The sequence below is a fragment of the Poeciliopsis prolifica genome, unplaced genomic scaffold, assembly GCF_027474105.1.
Source record: "Poeciliopsis prolifica strain line A6 unplaced genomic scaffold, Auburn_PproV2 SCAFFOLD001, whole genome shotgun sequence".
Lineage (NCBI taxonomy): Eukaryota > Metazoa > Chordata > Actinopteri > Cyprinodontiformes > Poeciliidae > Poeciliopsis > Poeciliopsis prolifica.
The window spans coordinates 10,131,062-10,147,671 of record NW_026562376.1 but is presented as its reverse complement, the minus strand read 5'-3'; the positions used below and the strand labels follow the sequence as shown (position 1 = coordinate 10,147,671).

Genomic DNA, 16,610 nt, shown 5'->3' with positions numbered 1-16,610 from the left:
TGCCTCATATTATATGTATAGATGTTGTAGCCTGATTTAGAAGCTTGGGATGGGGTTTCTGCAGTAACATAGCGATCAGGTTCCTATGCTGATCAGTTCACCTTGACGTTCCAGTGTTACTGTATAGGAGATGTAAAGGGGAGCAGACAGGTCAAGGGAATGGGCTGACTTATCGCCTCCTGTGGGATAAAACAGATGAAACAACACATAGAAACATACTCTTGTGTATCTTCTTTTTCAAAATTTTCTGCATCTTAAAGTGTCATTTCTCTTTTTGCTAAGTCTGCAGACTCGCATTGATACTTCTTAGACATCCTGATTGGTGATGGAAACGTTTTTCAAAATTACAAGGAAGCCAGGAATTTAAACATACTTTTACACATTTAACACTATAACTGTCTTGGGGACAGTAGTGTTCTCATGGACCCAGTGATGAAAAGGGTGAAATACCTTAAATCATATTTAAGATATTTTAGTTGCAAACCATTTTGAAAACAAGTCATCATTTCCTTCCACCAGATAATTCCTCGCTACTTTAAATTACTCAATCACACAAAACCCAATGAAATATTCTTACGCTTGAACATGACAACATCTGAATAGGTTCGATGATTATGACTACCTTTGCAGGGCACTGTAATCCTGATCAAATTAAAATTACAAAATTAAATACAGATTGTAATGAAATATTTATACAGTTCTTTATAACAAGCAACAAATTGCTCGTTAATTTAATTTAATTTAACTGAACTGAACTGTGCTTAATTTATTTTAGTTTAAGTTAATTCAATTTAATCTAATTTAATGGAAACTTTTAGTGGAGAAAGAAGGGCGGTGTAAAGTAAGATTATTAATGTGTGCTTCAAGCCTGTAGAAAATAGTATTTATACGTTCATTATATTCGAGAGTTGGGGGATAAAAAATTAACAAAAGTCACGCAATTTCCTCATTGATCCGCTAGATGGCAATCATTTACTCTGAGGCGAGTTTTATCAATCAAAGAGTAAGGATTGTTTCTAGGCAACACAAAAATCCTTCCTGTTCGACTGGCGTGTGAGTTTTCTCGTTCATTTTATTTATTTTCTCTTAAGTTACTCAGGTTATTATGTGTTTATAACTGTAGTTTATAAATTTAAGGTCGCTTGTGAAGCTTTTCGGTGGCGTCATGTGAAGAGCTAGCTTGTAAATGCTACCGTGGTACCGTTAGTCTTTCGTTGCCGTCGAGTTTTCATCGTTAATGATTTTCGAGGCAGCAGGATTAGCTGCTCACACATTCACAACGAAACTGTGGTTATTTGTTTTTCATTTTCCGGTCTTAAGCAGACAGTGTTTGTTTCAGAAACAACAAACCGTGTTTGTTTAATAACGCTGTTTTAAACAAAGACCGTGCTCTCTATAGAACTCATCTAAATGTTAAGGTGAATACAAGAAAAATTTAGTTTGGATTCCTCAATGTTTATTTATCGACAAACTGATTCAAAGATTTTGTTAAAATTATATTTGCAATCGTGAAACTGCATGCGTTCTTAAGTTGAAGCAAAATTTCAATATCACAAAACTTGACCCTATGACTCAATTGAGACGACGTAAAACTTGTTCTATATTATATTGTGAACGTTTTCTCTGCTTTTTAAAAATAAAGATTAGATAGCTCTTAATCGTGGTGATCCATATTCTACACATACCTTAAAGATATTGTACATTTTACATTTCAGAAAGTATTTTAAGCAGTATTAGCCACATTTATTGGCACTCTTAATAAAGATAATTAAAAATCCCAAGAAATAAGATAATTTATTAGTTGCACGGTGGTACAATTGTTGACACTGTTGCCTGAGTTTGAAACCTGACAGAAGGATTTCTTCTTGGAATTTCCATAATTGTCCCCAAACATTCATGGTCTCTGTTTGGACTCCACATAAGCTGCAGCAGCAAAAGACATGCATATTATATTATATTATATTATATTATATTATATTCAACTCAAAAAGAAAACCCTTTATTTTTGATGCATTTTGACTGAAAGTCTTTTTGTCACATTGCATTTTTTCACATCTTAAGCCTCTGCTGTCATTAATAATGCCTTCCCATTCATCCTGATTTGTCCTACTACTGTCTCTAAGGTGATATTCAACTCCTTCCACTGTATTCCTCTCGGGTTTTCTTTCAAAGCTGACAGATCGACTGTCTGGGAGGAAGTCCCAGATCCTTTAATTAGATCATGTTCTACAAACCATCCTCAGCCCTACTCATTATATGTCTGCTTTGTTCTGATTTATTCTTGACCAAGCACAGACGATTTATGACGTTTTCTTGATGTGTTCAGTACATGGCATACTAAATCTAAAAAACACCTAATCTAAATGTAAACCTTGTCTTTTTAGAATAAAGCTTGAAGGTAAGATGACTAATGTGAATTTACAAATCCAGGATCTAAAGTTAAAGCACTTCCCTCTTTATAATTTTCAGTAACAGCGTGTAAAGATGGTGCCACTGGAGCAACTCCACCTCAATCACGTCTTACAAACCGTGTCTGCACTGGAGTCCATCATCCTTCGGAGTTTTGGACCTGAAGGAGGACAGGTGTTGTTCACAAGAGATACAGGACAAGTAATGTTGAGCCGAAGCGGAAAACGCATACTCACTGCACTACATTTGGATCACCCACTGGCCAGGTTAGAACAAATGGCATAAATGTGAATAGTTCTGCTCTGTTTGGTTAATTGTTAATTGTTCTGCAATGTTATTTGTTTTTTTTTCTTAGGATGGTGGTGAGGTGCGCCTGGAAGCACAGCACAATAACGGGTGATGGATCCAAAACCTTTGTTCTTCTGCTTGCATCATTACTACGAATAATTCATGCAACAACCACTAAGGAGCCTCATATGTTTCAGCCTCATAACTCCACAAAAGCAGCAGAAGCTGCCACTGCCAGGCACTTGGCTGACAGACTGCTAGAATTTGCACTGACTGAGTTGGATGAACTCATTGTGCTGAATGTGCTGCCACATGGATTCTGTGTTTCATTAGAGAATTTCACAGTGAAAACACAACATAATCTCAGTTTTCAAACTCTTCTGGTATCGTTTTTTCACACACGCCTGGGCTATGCGTATTGTGACTTTTTCCGCAACCTCTTCTGTGAACTACTCAGTCACTGGAAGGTAGCAGATGACCAACCCTCATTCTCCATTCAACTTTTAAATAACAGCTTCCCAGCACTGCATACCCAAGTATCAGGCATGCCTGTCAGCTGCTCACGTTTGATTGAAGGGCAGATAATTCACAGAGACTTTGCTACGCTTTGCCCCCAAGTAAGAAAGCAGCCACTCAAAGCTGTAGTTTTCAATGGATACCTGCAGCCGAAATTACTCAACACAGGAGATGTACTTGATTTGCTTTGTGGAGACAAAGTGACAGAGGACAGGGGTATTGTGCACTTTAGCTCTTGGACAGAAAGGTCAGTGGAGGGCATAATTGCAACTCTGCAGAGTTTTGGTGTCTCTGTCCTTTTGTGTGCACTGAAACAGTCCTCTGCTGTCCTGGCTGCAGCAACACAGGCAGGGATGTGCCTTGTGGAGTGTGTCAGTGAAGAAGAAATTTCTCTGTTTACGCAGCTAAGTGGGGTAACACCCATCTCAGACTGCAGGAGGATTCATCCAGAGCATATTGCAAAACTGACTTTCTGTAAACCATTACTGCTTGGAGCCCACAGGTAGGTGCATATATTTTAGGTTCTTTCTTCAAAGTCAAGCACCATGATTAATTGCACCTATCACAGAACTTTGAGGTGACACATTAATTGGATGTCCACCATATCCTGTAGGGTTTATGCTAAATATTTTATTATTAAAGGCAGTGTTTGCAAGGGTCAGCACAGCTCTATTCAGTAACAGAAATAATCAAATATGACAAAAAAAATCAGTCATCTTAATATAACCAAAGAGAAATTTTATTTGGCTTGATGATGAAGAATGTGTCCCAGTAGGAGGTGGAGCACTTCTTCAGCTGCAGAGTTCTTTGTTTGTCTTGATTTTGGCTCCAAGCTGCCTGGAGGATCCAACCAACAGTTCCTCTTTTTCATCAGTTTTTAAAGGGGTTTCCACGCTGTGAACGTGATCACGTTGGCCACGCTGTGAACGTGATCACGTTGGCTAGCACTGTTGCCACGCTAGTTTTATTGACTGAGCCAACTTTGTTTTGGAGACATTATGCGATGTCTGTGTTTTTGTTCTGGGCCTGCTCAAGGCCATCCTTTCGCCTGCACACACAGGCCTTCTCTCAGCCATCTGAGTCTCTTCCAACTGTTTTCTATTTCCCTGATCAGTAAACTCTGCTCCGTTGGTTCTTCTTTTGTCCTGGACTGTGCCCAGGACAGACCAGTCACATTTGCTCTACTTTCAGTTCTTCCTTTTCCTTTCTATCTGTCATGTAATATCTACCAACACAACATCAGTGATCTTTGATTGCTGTTACACATTCCACATCATTTCAAGTTAATTCTCAAAATCACATCTATAACCTCTTTCAGCTTCTCTGATTCAGCATTAAAACAGTATTAATATAAATATTTTGCATTGGCTCTTATTCAATTACTCAAAGTGTTTAGACTTAATTCTTTAAAACTTCCTGCAGGCTGGAACTTCCTCTTTTTTCAGGAATCCTGGTGTTCCTTCTTCATGGCTTGGCAGCATTCTCTCTCTCCCTGTGATAATGACTGATTTTTTATGATTTGATTGCAAAAAGAAATATAATTAAAGCAAGGTTTTTATGACACAAAACATAAATACACAACCTCATTAATTATATTGAAGTTCGATTCTACTGTTGAGTTTAGATATTACTTTGTATGATCAATTTTAAAAGTCATTTAATCTATTGCTACTGCTAAACTAAAATGTCCAGCATGAAAAAAGTAGGAGGACCTAGAGTTATTGTGAAATATACATTAATGTTTCATGAATGTAACATTGTAGAATGTGAGAAAAACTCATTGTATATGTGTAACGTTTCAAGACATTGTCATCTACTGTACAACATTCAGGTTAACTATTGTCATTTTGTTTTTGACAGATACGTTCATTTGGACTTCCATGATTGTGAGGAAAGACTCAGAGTTAAACCTTGTAGCCTGGTGATTTGTGCCCCAAGCGAAGGTCAAGCTGATCAGCATGCATGTGCATTTCAAGACGCCTTTCGAATGCTACTGACAGCATTGGAGCCCTTGCACAAGATTCAGACGGCTCTAAAGAAAACCATCCCATCAGAAAAATGCAGATCTTTACATGCAGACAATATAAGTAATGAAACTGCATGCAGAGTGCATCTTCATCAAAAATGTATGATAGACACAGGTTGTGTAATATCTGCTGGTGGGACATTTGAGTTTCTGCTGCACCGTGCCCTTCATCAATATGGCCACAGTTGCTCAGTTTCTGTTAACACAAGTGCAGTTTCCCAGCTCTTGGCAAAGGCCCTGTTGAGCGTGCCCCAGCAGATTTACTCTCACAACCTAAAACATTTCCTGCAGGCACAAACCAGGGTTACGGCTTTGATTCCAAAACAACCCAAAGCCCTCAGCACAAACCTCATACATACCGAAGGTCCTCTTGGAGATGGCAAACTAAACTTATGCTCTTGTAAAAAGGGGAACATGTCATTAAAACTTTTGGACTTGGGCCTTGAATCCGTCTCTTGTAAGTATCAGCTGGTACTGGCTGTGCTGCAGTGTCTCACAACTCTGCTCCGTATGAACATGGTGCTGCGGACACACACTATATTACACACAAAGTCCCACAATTCCCTGAATGCTCACTCAGAAAGCTCAGAGGACGAGGTTGAAGACTGATGTTGTGTTGCTCTAACTGGAAACCAGAAATGCACTTTTTACGGCAACATTCAGAAAAAGAACATCTAATTTTGGATGAAATAATTGCACTGTCATTTTTTTCAATGTGTTTTTTCTTGATAGTTCATTGCAGTGTTGTCAGACTAATGCTTTTGATCTGTGAAAATCTATTATATGTAAATGAAAACATAAGAGATGACTGTATTTATAGGGAAACGAATGAAGTGAGATAAGGTTTTGCCAAACATATAAAATAAGGAAAAAATCTTGTAATTTCACATTGCACAGAGTAAAGTGACATAGTGACATATTTGTCTCATACTTAAAATATTTAAGTATGACCAAAAAAAGAAAAAACCCAGAAGAAATTGTTTTCACAGCACAATACGTCCATGAAGTAATTTACTCTTAGGAAAAAAGAAAAACTCATCTGCGTCACTATTTGTCTTTCAAAATGCTTCTTTCTTATCTTTGTTCTCCTACATTCCTTTGAACATCACAGTTTGGTGTGAAGAAAAGAAACACACTGTTGTAATAGCACAGAAACATGGCCATACAAGTGAGTACCGGTACTCTCCTTTTTGCAATCAGCCTTATCTACATAGTGGGGCTTTGGCAGCACCCAACTTTCATCAGCCAAATCATAGACTGCTTCCTTGTACTGTAATCAAAGGAACACAAATGCTGTTTTCACCTCTGCTTTTGGGAGAAACTGAGTCATCTGGATTTTAATTAGACTCTTAATCTATTACACATTCTGTTTACTGTTATTTCTGCATCCTTAGTTTTTGAGACAAATTTTCCACAATTTAATTAAGACAAAGTGACTCAGAATCACTTTGTCTTAATCAAAGGCAGCTCTTTTCTTTGTTTATGATCACCATGAGTCACTGTTGATTGTCACCAAAATCAAAGTGGAAAAAGCTGAAGGAGTGGGTGTTTTTTTTTTCTCTCTCTCTCTCTCTCTGCACACTAGGGAACAAACTGAAAATGTTATTGTGCTATCAGGACACCTCAGCTTTTCTAATCCTGGCAGTGAAGTAGTAAATTATTCATGTTTGGTGTCCATACGATTAAACAGAGTTCCAGCAGAGTCTGGAAAAAGAATTGAATTGAATTTTACATTGTTTAGATCTGGGAACATGAAAAAGTCAAATAGTCTCTGTTTTTTAACCTACTTTATGGTGTCCATCCTTCTTTCCATTTCTGTCCTAATGCCTTTTCTCCCACCCTCCCTTGAGTCCTTCCCTCATTCCTTCATGTGTTCATCTTTGCTTCCTTAGAATCTCTTCCAAGCGGCCTCCTTCATGTTTTGCATTCTTCACTTTGCATACATACTTTGAATGCTCCATACTGTAACAGATTTTTCTCATTTTCCATATCTCCTTTTTCATGTCCCTTTTATTCCTCCTTTTGTCTGCCTTCTCTTTTAAAATTGCGGTTTTAAAGCATTTGCACTGCAGACATGTTTACAATAAATTCATGTTGAATTTTAATACTTGATTTTTTTTCCAAGTGAACACAAAAAACTAGAAACTCTGGGGAATAGTATGGAAAAGTATGGTATCTTATCATAAAAATGTTTGGTATCATGATTAAAAACAACCTGTGAGAATGTTATTTTTTGGAATATGTGCTTGTGAGTCCAAGACAGATAAAAAAAAAAAAATCCTCAAATTCATCCTAAATCACTTTATTGTATTTGGCTCTTGTTAACATCGTTACAGTGCATAGTGTATAAATGAAATTATTCTGTCAAATCAAGACAACACTGCAAAATGTTTAAACTGCATATGACATATACACAGCAAGAATCTGAAAATTTACAAACAGAAATATAAAACATACAAAAATTGAAAAAAACAAAGAAGGCGTTTCAAACAGGGACAAATTAAAAAAATAAATGACAGACAAAATGGAGCTGAATGCTACTGTTACACCAAGCTTGTTTAAATCACAAATATCTCATAAATTTTAGCTTGGCATTGCTGCTAGCCATCATCGGTTTTGTTGCCTTGTTTACTTCTGTGTTGCACTGAAGTGTTTCCATTAGCATGATATCTAAAGTGGTCGCCATCGACAAATCAATATCATCAATACACACTGACATGCTGTTTCGCTTAGATAGTTAGAAGCTCACAAATGCTGATTTCAAATAACCACAAATTTACACATTTCAGTACTACACTGCTGCTGACGCAGATGGCACCCGTTCCATACATGGACATAGTAAAAACATTGCATCTATCTTAGGAGCAAAGATGTCACTGATTTACTGATATACTGAGAGAATGTGAAAATATGTTGGGACATGAACTCTGTCTGTTGAGGTAACGTCTTCTAGCATCTGGTTAGCTTTGGTCTCATTTAAATAAAAGAGGAGAAAAAAGCTCAGAAACAAACAAGCAAACATTCTTCCAAAATCTGTTTACTGACAAAATTCTTTTTTCATTTTGGACCATATTTATAAACTAAGCCAATTGTAGCATTGTAAAAAACAGAACAAACAAAAAAAACATTAATTTTAGTCTCCATAGAATTTGTTTTGGCTTTACATATATCTATGTTGTTAAAATTATTTGGCTCAATGCTGGAACTTGATCATTACTGTGCCAGAAAGGCCAGTCTGTACATTAAAAAAACATTGACCAGAAGGTTAGTACGAAATGTTTTATGCTGTGTCGTAGCACAAATCTTAAAACCCTGTACGTAAATAAACCAGATTGACCAAAATCAAGTGTATCACACCTTCACATTCTCTACATTCAAAATTAGGTTAACCCTCTTTAGCTTAGGTTAGCACCCTCCTTAAAAAGCAGTGATCTATTTTTGTTGGCAGTGGAGACTCTGAGAACGACATCATGCAATATTAAAAATGACTTCCAGTGGGTGTTACACCACCTCCCGAGATTTCCTGATGGCACAGCACAGGAGCATGGTAAAGATCAACCCAAACACCTGTTGGAGAAATACAAAGGGTATGTTATGTGTGTGTATTATCTGTTCCTAAGTATCTGCTACCTTTGCAATCGGCTGAATTATTTGGCTCTCTCTGATTAAAATAGTCTAGAATTACAAACAAGCCATGTGATAAACATATTGCTTATGAAGCAATATGTAGTCAAGATGAGTTGTTAGGTGAAGAAAAAATGGTTTTCAAAATATTTTTGCAAATAAAAATCTGAAAAGGGATGACATGCTTATCATGTGTTCTTGATGTATCCTTTGTAGATACATCTGATGCCACAATCGCAGCTGCACATTTTATAGAGATATGCCTCTAACCAGTTTCACTAGATGAAAAGTATGTGTGAATGTTTCCATATCTGTGAATGGCTGTATGTCTTGGATTGTTGTCGCTACCTCTACTCTGACCAGTTTCATTGTTTGTGTTGAAGAAAAGAATCCCCTGTGCATAATGTTGATGCCGCCACCAAGTTTCTTTGTTAACGTGGTGTGTTCAATTTAAGGGTGTTAGTTTTCTGTATTTTACATGTGAACCAAAATGACTCTGTGAAACATCTGACCCTCTACTTTATCTTCTTCCCTGACCTTTCTGTTGTGTTCCTTGGTCTTCATGATGTTGCTTGTACATTAAGGCTCTCACAGAACAGCTGTATTCATACTGAGCTTAAATTGCACATACACATGCAGACATACATACATTGCACATACATACAAAATGTAAGAAGTGGTATTAACACTTCTGCAAGTCACTGTAAATTAACCACATCAATACCTGTTTTACTTTACATATTGAAGGAAAATACAATGGAATAAATTTATTAAATAACATGTGCTATTCCCGAAACCTGTTATGTGAATATTTCAGTTAAAATAAACACTTTTTGTTATTTCCTAGGGACTTTGCATAGTGATTCCAGTGCCTTGAGTTGGAGACCCTTCTGAAACAAGTGTCACTGAAATGTGATTGCTTAATCACACTTTAGTGACATTAAAATGTGTCACTAATGACCCCACTCATACTCACCATGATGACCCCAATGGTGATCCCTATTCCTCCAACAATGTGTAACTTGGAGTTAAACACCTCGTCAATGACATCAGGACAGCTCTGTAATAGACAGGAGTAATTAATTTCCCTTGCTTTACAGCATGCTCAACAACACGATATATACCGATAAAAGTAAGAGAGCCAAAGATTGTGCAAACTCCTGCAAACAGATGTTTCCATAACAATACTTGGGCACTAATAACACAAATTATACAGTCACAACAGAGATAAAACATTTGTTGGAAAATTAAGCTTGTGGTTTTACCTTAATAATGAACACCTCAAGATCTTCTGCCGGGGGACAAAGATCAGGATGAGTTTCTCCCAACCTACCCTTGAGACCGCAGCAGTATAACTGGAAACAGACAGATAACATAGTGCAATGTAACCTAATCAGTCTATGTGTTTTGAAGAGATACTGTAAAATACTGGCTTGTTCTTTAGTTCTCAATTTTTTGGAATCATGGAAATGTTCCCAGCAAGCCTGAGCTGAGGATATGATTGATGAATTTTCCATTTTAGCTTCTGTATCTTCATTTTCATAGTTATGCAGATAAAGCTACAGGTCTTACAAAAACACAACTGAGATATAATAGTTCTCCTCCAGCTGTAAGAAACACTCATCTAATTTAGGTAAAACATTTATTTGCAAAATCCCCTCTTTGTGATAAATTAGCATTGGTCCAGATAATTGTCAGTCAGAGAAAATTAAGTCCAACATGTCTCACCTCATTTTGGATCAGACGCAGAGTCTCTTTTAGGCGCTCATCTCTTGTTTTATCGTACTCTTCATATGTCTGTCTGTAGAATCCATTGATCACATCCAACACCTGCAACCCAACCACAAGCATGGTAAACTAAAAAACTTATGTTCCAACTAAGTCAAAAATGTTCATTTTTGATCATGTTTTTAAAATAACCTTTATTTGTTGTCCATTGTGTTGTACTAAATAATTGTGTTTTTACCCAAAATAAAGACCTAGTACTCAATGACTCAATGTGTCTGAATACACCAACCAGCTTCTTTTGCAATCTCCTTTTGTGGCCAGCAGTGTCGGCTGGAGAGCTGTCATGTCAGCAGTTGTCTTGTTGTGTGGACCATAACATGACATTTTCACATTTAAAAGTATTTGCATTGGTCTAACGTAATAAATACATAAACTGGGTATTTGATAAATCTGTCTAACGTGTTGCTTTCTGAACTGAATTACTGCAGTAATTCAGTTTATTAATGATAATCTAATAAACTGAGATTCCCCTGTATCTGAAGAGCTCTTGCTTTTACTTTTATTCTGTCTTTAAATATCATGGCATCCATTTTGAAAACACACTGTCGTTAGTTTACCTTGTTCTGGTTTGAAAATCCCCAGAATCCAGCTGCTATCTCGATGGCAAATATGATCAGCAGGAATGAAAAGAACTGCACAGAGAAATACAAAATTAAACTCAGCTGACGATTGTCTTCCATGCATGCTTGTGTGCTGGTATTGTATGTGCATTTGCACAATGCAAAGGCAGTGGAGTGTGGCCAAACCCAGTTTTCATTAGCTCCTCCTCCAGTGAGATTTAGTGCAAGCAGATTATGACCACACTGGGTAAGAAGGCGGGAGCAAGCACTGAAAATCTACTGACTCCCTTGTGGCCTTGAGACAATTCAGTAAACAATGATAAAAGCAGATATCTCATACCTTGAATAGGGAGTTCACAAGTTATGGATATTGAATTTAGTCTGTGAAAAAAAGAATATATAAAACCTGGATGCAAAGGTTCGTAAACCTGACTATATATAAGGAAATTACTGTTTTGAATGCTGCTACTTAGGTATGGAATGAAAAGGTTGAATTGTCACTAAATACTTATTTTTATCTCTTTTTTTAAAAATGATTTTTATCTCTTTTTCTGAGTATACACAGAATTTATCTGTAATTTTTTGGGGAATAAGTTATCTCATCAACTCTCCTTCACCCGAGCATGACAGATATGTTCTGTGTCAATCTAATTAAATGGGCTAATGCATAGTGTTGGAAAAATATGTTAGTTATCAATTTATAATCACATATTTGCTTGTTGCATTATCACTTTGCTTTGCTTATCTTATATTCAGGTTTTGGTTGATGATTTACACATTTGTTGTTAAACATAAGCAGCATCTGATGGTAGAAGTGAAACTTTTCTCATTTCCTCATCAAAAACAAATCTGTTTACACATTTAAGACCCTAATTGCAAAATACCCATTGTCCTTGGTGCCCAATTTAGCCATAGGGGGGTAATAAAATTATAATAAGTGCTACAAACCAGCCCCAGCATCAATGGTGATTCCTGGATTGCTCCACAACATCCCAGGAAGCCCACAACCATCATAAGCGCTCCAACGGCAATCAGGACATAAACACCTAAACATCATATGACATAGGGCATGAATGAGTTCACATAATACAAACTTTAAGGCATGCCTGTTATTTTATGAATCTGTCTTACCTGAGTATAACACATATGGAGAATCTTCTCCTTGTAACAGGCTATTGGTTTTCGAGTCCAGTTTCAGCCACAGACCTATAGCCAGTACAGCAGTGCCTGCAAGCTGACACACATTACATACCTCAGTTAACACAATGCTACAATTAGCACTAAATTAACACTGCATGCTTCCCTCTACTGTAGCTTTTAATATAATGGTCTCGTCCATATTAAGGGCATATCTTAAATCTTCCTGACATCAAGGTGCCTTTCAGAACAAGCTGCAACAAGTCCAAGCAGCTGTGCTGAAATCTGCTCTGACATGCCCTCTCTAAAGTCTTTCTCTTCCATTTCTTTTCTTCTTGAGGCTTCAGAAATGTTTCTGTAGTGCTAGTTTACAAGCCTGCGTAAACATTAGAGTCCTTTGTGGTAAATACACATGGTACATGATGAAACCACTGCACAAACTGCTCATTTAATCAGCACGCCTCGTTCCTAAAGTCTCTTTTGTATATTGATTCAGGTCTATATATTGTTAGACACACATGAAAAGAACTGAAAATATATTTAAGAATATAAGTTCACCTCTACGCTAAGAGTCACATAAGGAGAGAATAAGAATGTAATATTTGCATGGTAAATGATAAATGTTACAATTACAAGAAATTGGCATCCGGGACCACTTTGCAGGAGTTCTATTTCTCAAACTGTGAAGAAAAGATGGCTTAAATTGTCCTTGAAAGAATGAATGTTTTACCAATCCAAGATGACCACATTGTGATGCACTAAGAAGCTATGTGAGTACAGACAGACGAGTAAACGTTTGACTTTTGCAAGTGTAATACCTTGTATTTTCTTCAGTGAGAAAAGTGCAGCTTTGTGAGGTTTTATCGTTCCCACCTGATTTGCATGTATTGCTTTGCTTCTAAACCTCTTTTTGGTCTCAGTATACTCCAGCAAAATGGCTGACTCTATATATTGTTAACATCTCCGTCTGATATTTTCTCACAATGTAGAAAAATAAAGTGCACCTACCGTGAAAATAAAGTTGAAGATAAATATGAGATATTTTAAACACTTGATCCCCCTGGGAAGAGCCATAGTAACTCAGTATGAGCCAATCCACCGTTCTGAGAATTTAGCTTCTGCCCAACAGAAAGCTGAACTGCGTGGGGTAAAAGGAAAGAAACGTTTGGGACACCACACCTTAAGTCACCTGATTACACAGTCAGGAGTGGCAGAGCAGGTGCAGAAAGCAACCTTCACACTTCGTTTAATCAAATGAGGACTGGTCTGTGTTTTTCCAACTCATTGTGCTACGTTTCCACATGTGTTTCCATTGTGTTGTCTAAAAATGGCATTTGCTTAAGTCACACATACAAATGCAGTGGGCATTTAATAGTCCCACTGCATTTCAGAGGGTTCCTGTTCAGGCACGTCAACATTTTCTGAGCATTTTCTAAGATGCCTGCTTGGCAGCATATTTACTGCTCCATTGTCAAACTGAACGTGACTATCCTGGTTTGAGAAGCTTGATTGTTATGGTCTGAAACTGGAGGCAGTCTGAGGTACAAAATGACTGAAAAGTCTCACAAAATATGACACAAAAATGGCTTAAATCAGGCCATAAGCATCTGCTTATGGCCCGAAATCAACAGACAGCCCCCAAAGACAGCCCCCAAAGAGAAGCATTCCAGTCCTTTTTATTTTCCACTCTGCCAACATTGGTTTTGATGATTTTGTATATTATAGTAAAAATACTCTCCAAACATACTAAAACTCACGTGAGGTCAAAATATTATATGTCACAATTTAAACGACTTTTCCTTGCAAAATTGCTTTTCAATGTGAATGCCAAAACTGCTGTGAGGGTCATCAAGTTATTTCTTTAATTTTTGAAAATGTAATTCTTTGTGTTCTGATGATTATTTGCATTCTGTTTTGCCCAGCCTCTTCTGTGTCACTGAATTATGACCTGAACTGAGGTAGCTGAGGTACCTGAAGTTCCCCTTTACGAGTTGTTGATGCTCTCCTGGAATAATCTTGATCGGTTGCCTACTACCGGTCAGACTCACCCCTGTTTCATGTATTCTCTATATGTGGACATTGGAGCTCACAGAGGTTGGCTTGAATCCCAGAGATATAACATCAGCCTTGTTCTGACAGCCACAAAAAGGTGAACATTTTAACTTCCTCTGATTTGATGTTGAAAGAATTGATTATAACATTTTCAGATCGTTCTCCCACTTCCCCTTTATGACACAACCGCAGTCACATGACGATCTGAGGTTTTAAACAAACTAAAATCAATTTACCCAGTGTACTTTAGAATCTTATATATATATATCTATATCTATATATCTATATCTATATAGATATATATATATATATCTATATAGATATATATATCTATATATATATATCTATATAGATATATATATCTATATCTATATATAGATATATATATATATATATATATATATCTATATATAGATATAGATATATATATCTATATAGATATAGATATATAGGTGTAGGTTGTGCAAGGAGGCCCCTGAGACAGTCCAGCACATCACAGCAGGGTGCAAGATACTGGCAGGGAAAGCGTACATGGAGCGACATAACCAAGTGGCAGGCATAGTGTACAGAAACATCTGTGCAGAATATGGACTGGAAACCCCAAGATCAAAGTGGGAAACACCCCCAAAGGTGGTGGAGAACACCAGAGCTAAGATCCTGTGGGACTTCCAGATCCAGACAGACAAAATGGTAATGGCGAACCAACGAGACATTGTCGTAGTGGATAAACATCAGAGGAAAGCCGTTGTGGTAGATGTAGCAATACCAAGTGATTGCAACATCAGAAAAAAGGAGCACGAGAAACTGGAGAAATACCAGGGCCTCAGGGAAGAACTGGAGAGGGCCTGGAAGGTGAAGACCACAGTGGTGCCTGTGGTCATCGGGGCCCTCGGGGCAGTAACCCCCAAACTGGAGCAGTGGCTACAACAGATCCCAGGAACAACATCAGACATCTCAGTCCAGAAATGTGCAGTCCTTGGCACAGCCAAGATACTGCGCAGAACCCTCAAGCTCCCAGGCCTCTGGTAGAGGACCCGAGCTCAGAGGATAAGAACCACCCGCGGTGGGTGAGAAGGGAATTTATTATATATATATATATATATATATATATATATATATATATATATATATATATATATATATATATATATATATATATATATATAAATATATATATAAATATATATATATATATATATATATATATATATATATATATATATATATATATATATATATATATATATATATGTATGTATAAAATGAACTTGCTTTTTAGAAGAAGAAAATCTGTAACATTTGCAAATACATACGAAGCACACGTATACGCATGAAGGCCCACGCGCACGCACGGTGGGAAATCCCTGCCTTCCCACTAATGTATGGCTATTCCTACCACTATAAATAGCTTCACAAATTAGAAATGTTCAGAGGGAAAAAACATCTATCTACAACCACATTCACATAAAACACGACACACCCTGCAGGCGTGGGTCTCAAATATAAATTACCCACGACCAACGCACGGCTGCAGCTTTAAACACAACGTGACGAATTAAAAAATCAATCATGGATCACCTGTGTAATCTTTACTTGGTCTCGTTTATTAAAATGTCACGCAGGCACAGTCCAAAGTATACGCTGCATCGTGGAACTGGGTCACTTGGCCACTGGGGATTATTCTCCAGACCGATCCACAAACACTGAGCGCACGTTCGCGTGTGTGAGGGGTTCTACGCGCGCGCGCGCGAGTGTGTGTGAGCGGTCAGTGCTTTGTATCATACCTCTGCGCTAAGACCCGCTCGGTGCTCTGCACGATTGGGGACACCCCTATCATTTCAGTCACAGTCTAGTAACCTGCTCTCATACGACTCCGCGCGCACGTGAAGCCCCCCGCATTTCCGCGCGCGTTCTTAAACAACAGGATGCACGACGCGAGTGAGAATAAATGTTTTCTCGCCTCGCACTTACCCAAAACACCAGGTTAAAGGCGAACATCAGATACTTGATGCATCTCTCTCCACCCGACAGCGCTGCCATGGCGATTCCTCTGCTTCAAATCCTCCCGACTGTTTAACGGAATAGGTGTTAAAATAGAGGGTAAGACTAGAGAAGTGGTTCCTCTAAATAACAGTCAGTCAGTCAGCGGACTAAACAGGAATTCGTCGACGCGCTCGCGCTGGCTCGTTGTGCAGTGCGCGCATGTAGTG

The 16,610-nt window shown here is 37.8% G+C and overlaps 2 protein-coding genes across 6 annotated transcripts; one reads left to right on the top strand and one right to left on the bottom strand.

The window, feature by feature from the left end:
• Positions 1-986: 986 nt before the first annotated feature.
• bbs10 (Bardet-Biedl syndrome 10) lies at positions 987-7,462 on the top strand. 4 transcript variants are annotated; one of them, XM_055032522.1, is made up of 4 exons: positions 987-1,053; positions 2,470-2,675; positions 2,765-3,715; positions 5,074-7,461. In XM_055032522.1, exons 2-4 carry the CDS (start codon positions 2,485-2,487, stop codon positions 5,846-5,848), a joined length of 1,917 nt encoding a protein of 638 aa, XP_054888497.1. In that variant the 5' UTR covers positions 987-1,053; positions 2,470-2,484; the 3' UTR covers positions 5,849-7,461. The 4 variants fall into 4 exon arrangements, with proteins under 4 accessions (XP_054888497.1, XP_054888513.1, XP_054888506.1 ...); XM_055032538.1 differs by lacking the exon at positions 5,074-7,461 and having other exon boundaries at positions 2,765-3,460; positions 3,553-3,688; XM_055032531.1 differs by lacking the exon at positions 987-1,053 and adding an exon at positions 1,357-1,418 and having other exon boundaries at positions 5,074-7,462.
• A 63-nt stretch (positions 7,463-7,525) lies between these two features.
• Positions 7,526-16,577, bottom strand: cd9a (CD9 molecule a). 2 transcript variants are annotated; one of them, XM_055032561.1, is made up of 8 exons: positions 16,372-16,577; positions 12,343-12,445; positions 12,160-12,257; positions 11,209-11,283; positions 10,592-10,693; positions 10,129-10,218; positions 9,840-9,923; positions 7,526-8,806 (listed from the first exon to the last, which is right to left on the bottom strand). In XM_055032561.1, the coding sequence occupies exons 1-8, from the start codon at positions 16,438-16,440 to the stop codon at positions 8,741-8,743; spliced, it is 687 nt and encodes a 228-aa protein (XP_054888536.1). In that variant the 5' UTR covers positions 16,441-16,577; the 3' UTR covers positions 7,526-8,740. The 2 variants fall into 2 exon arrangements, with proteins under 2 accessions (XP_054888536.1, XP_054888543.1); XM_055032568.1 differs by lacking the exon at positions 16,372-16,577 and adding an exon at positions 13,357-13,959.
• Between the last annotated feature and the right edge of the window lie 33 nt (positions 16,578-16,610).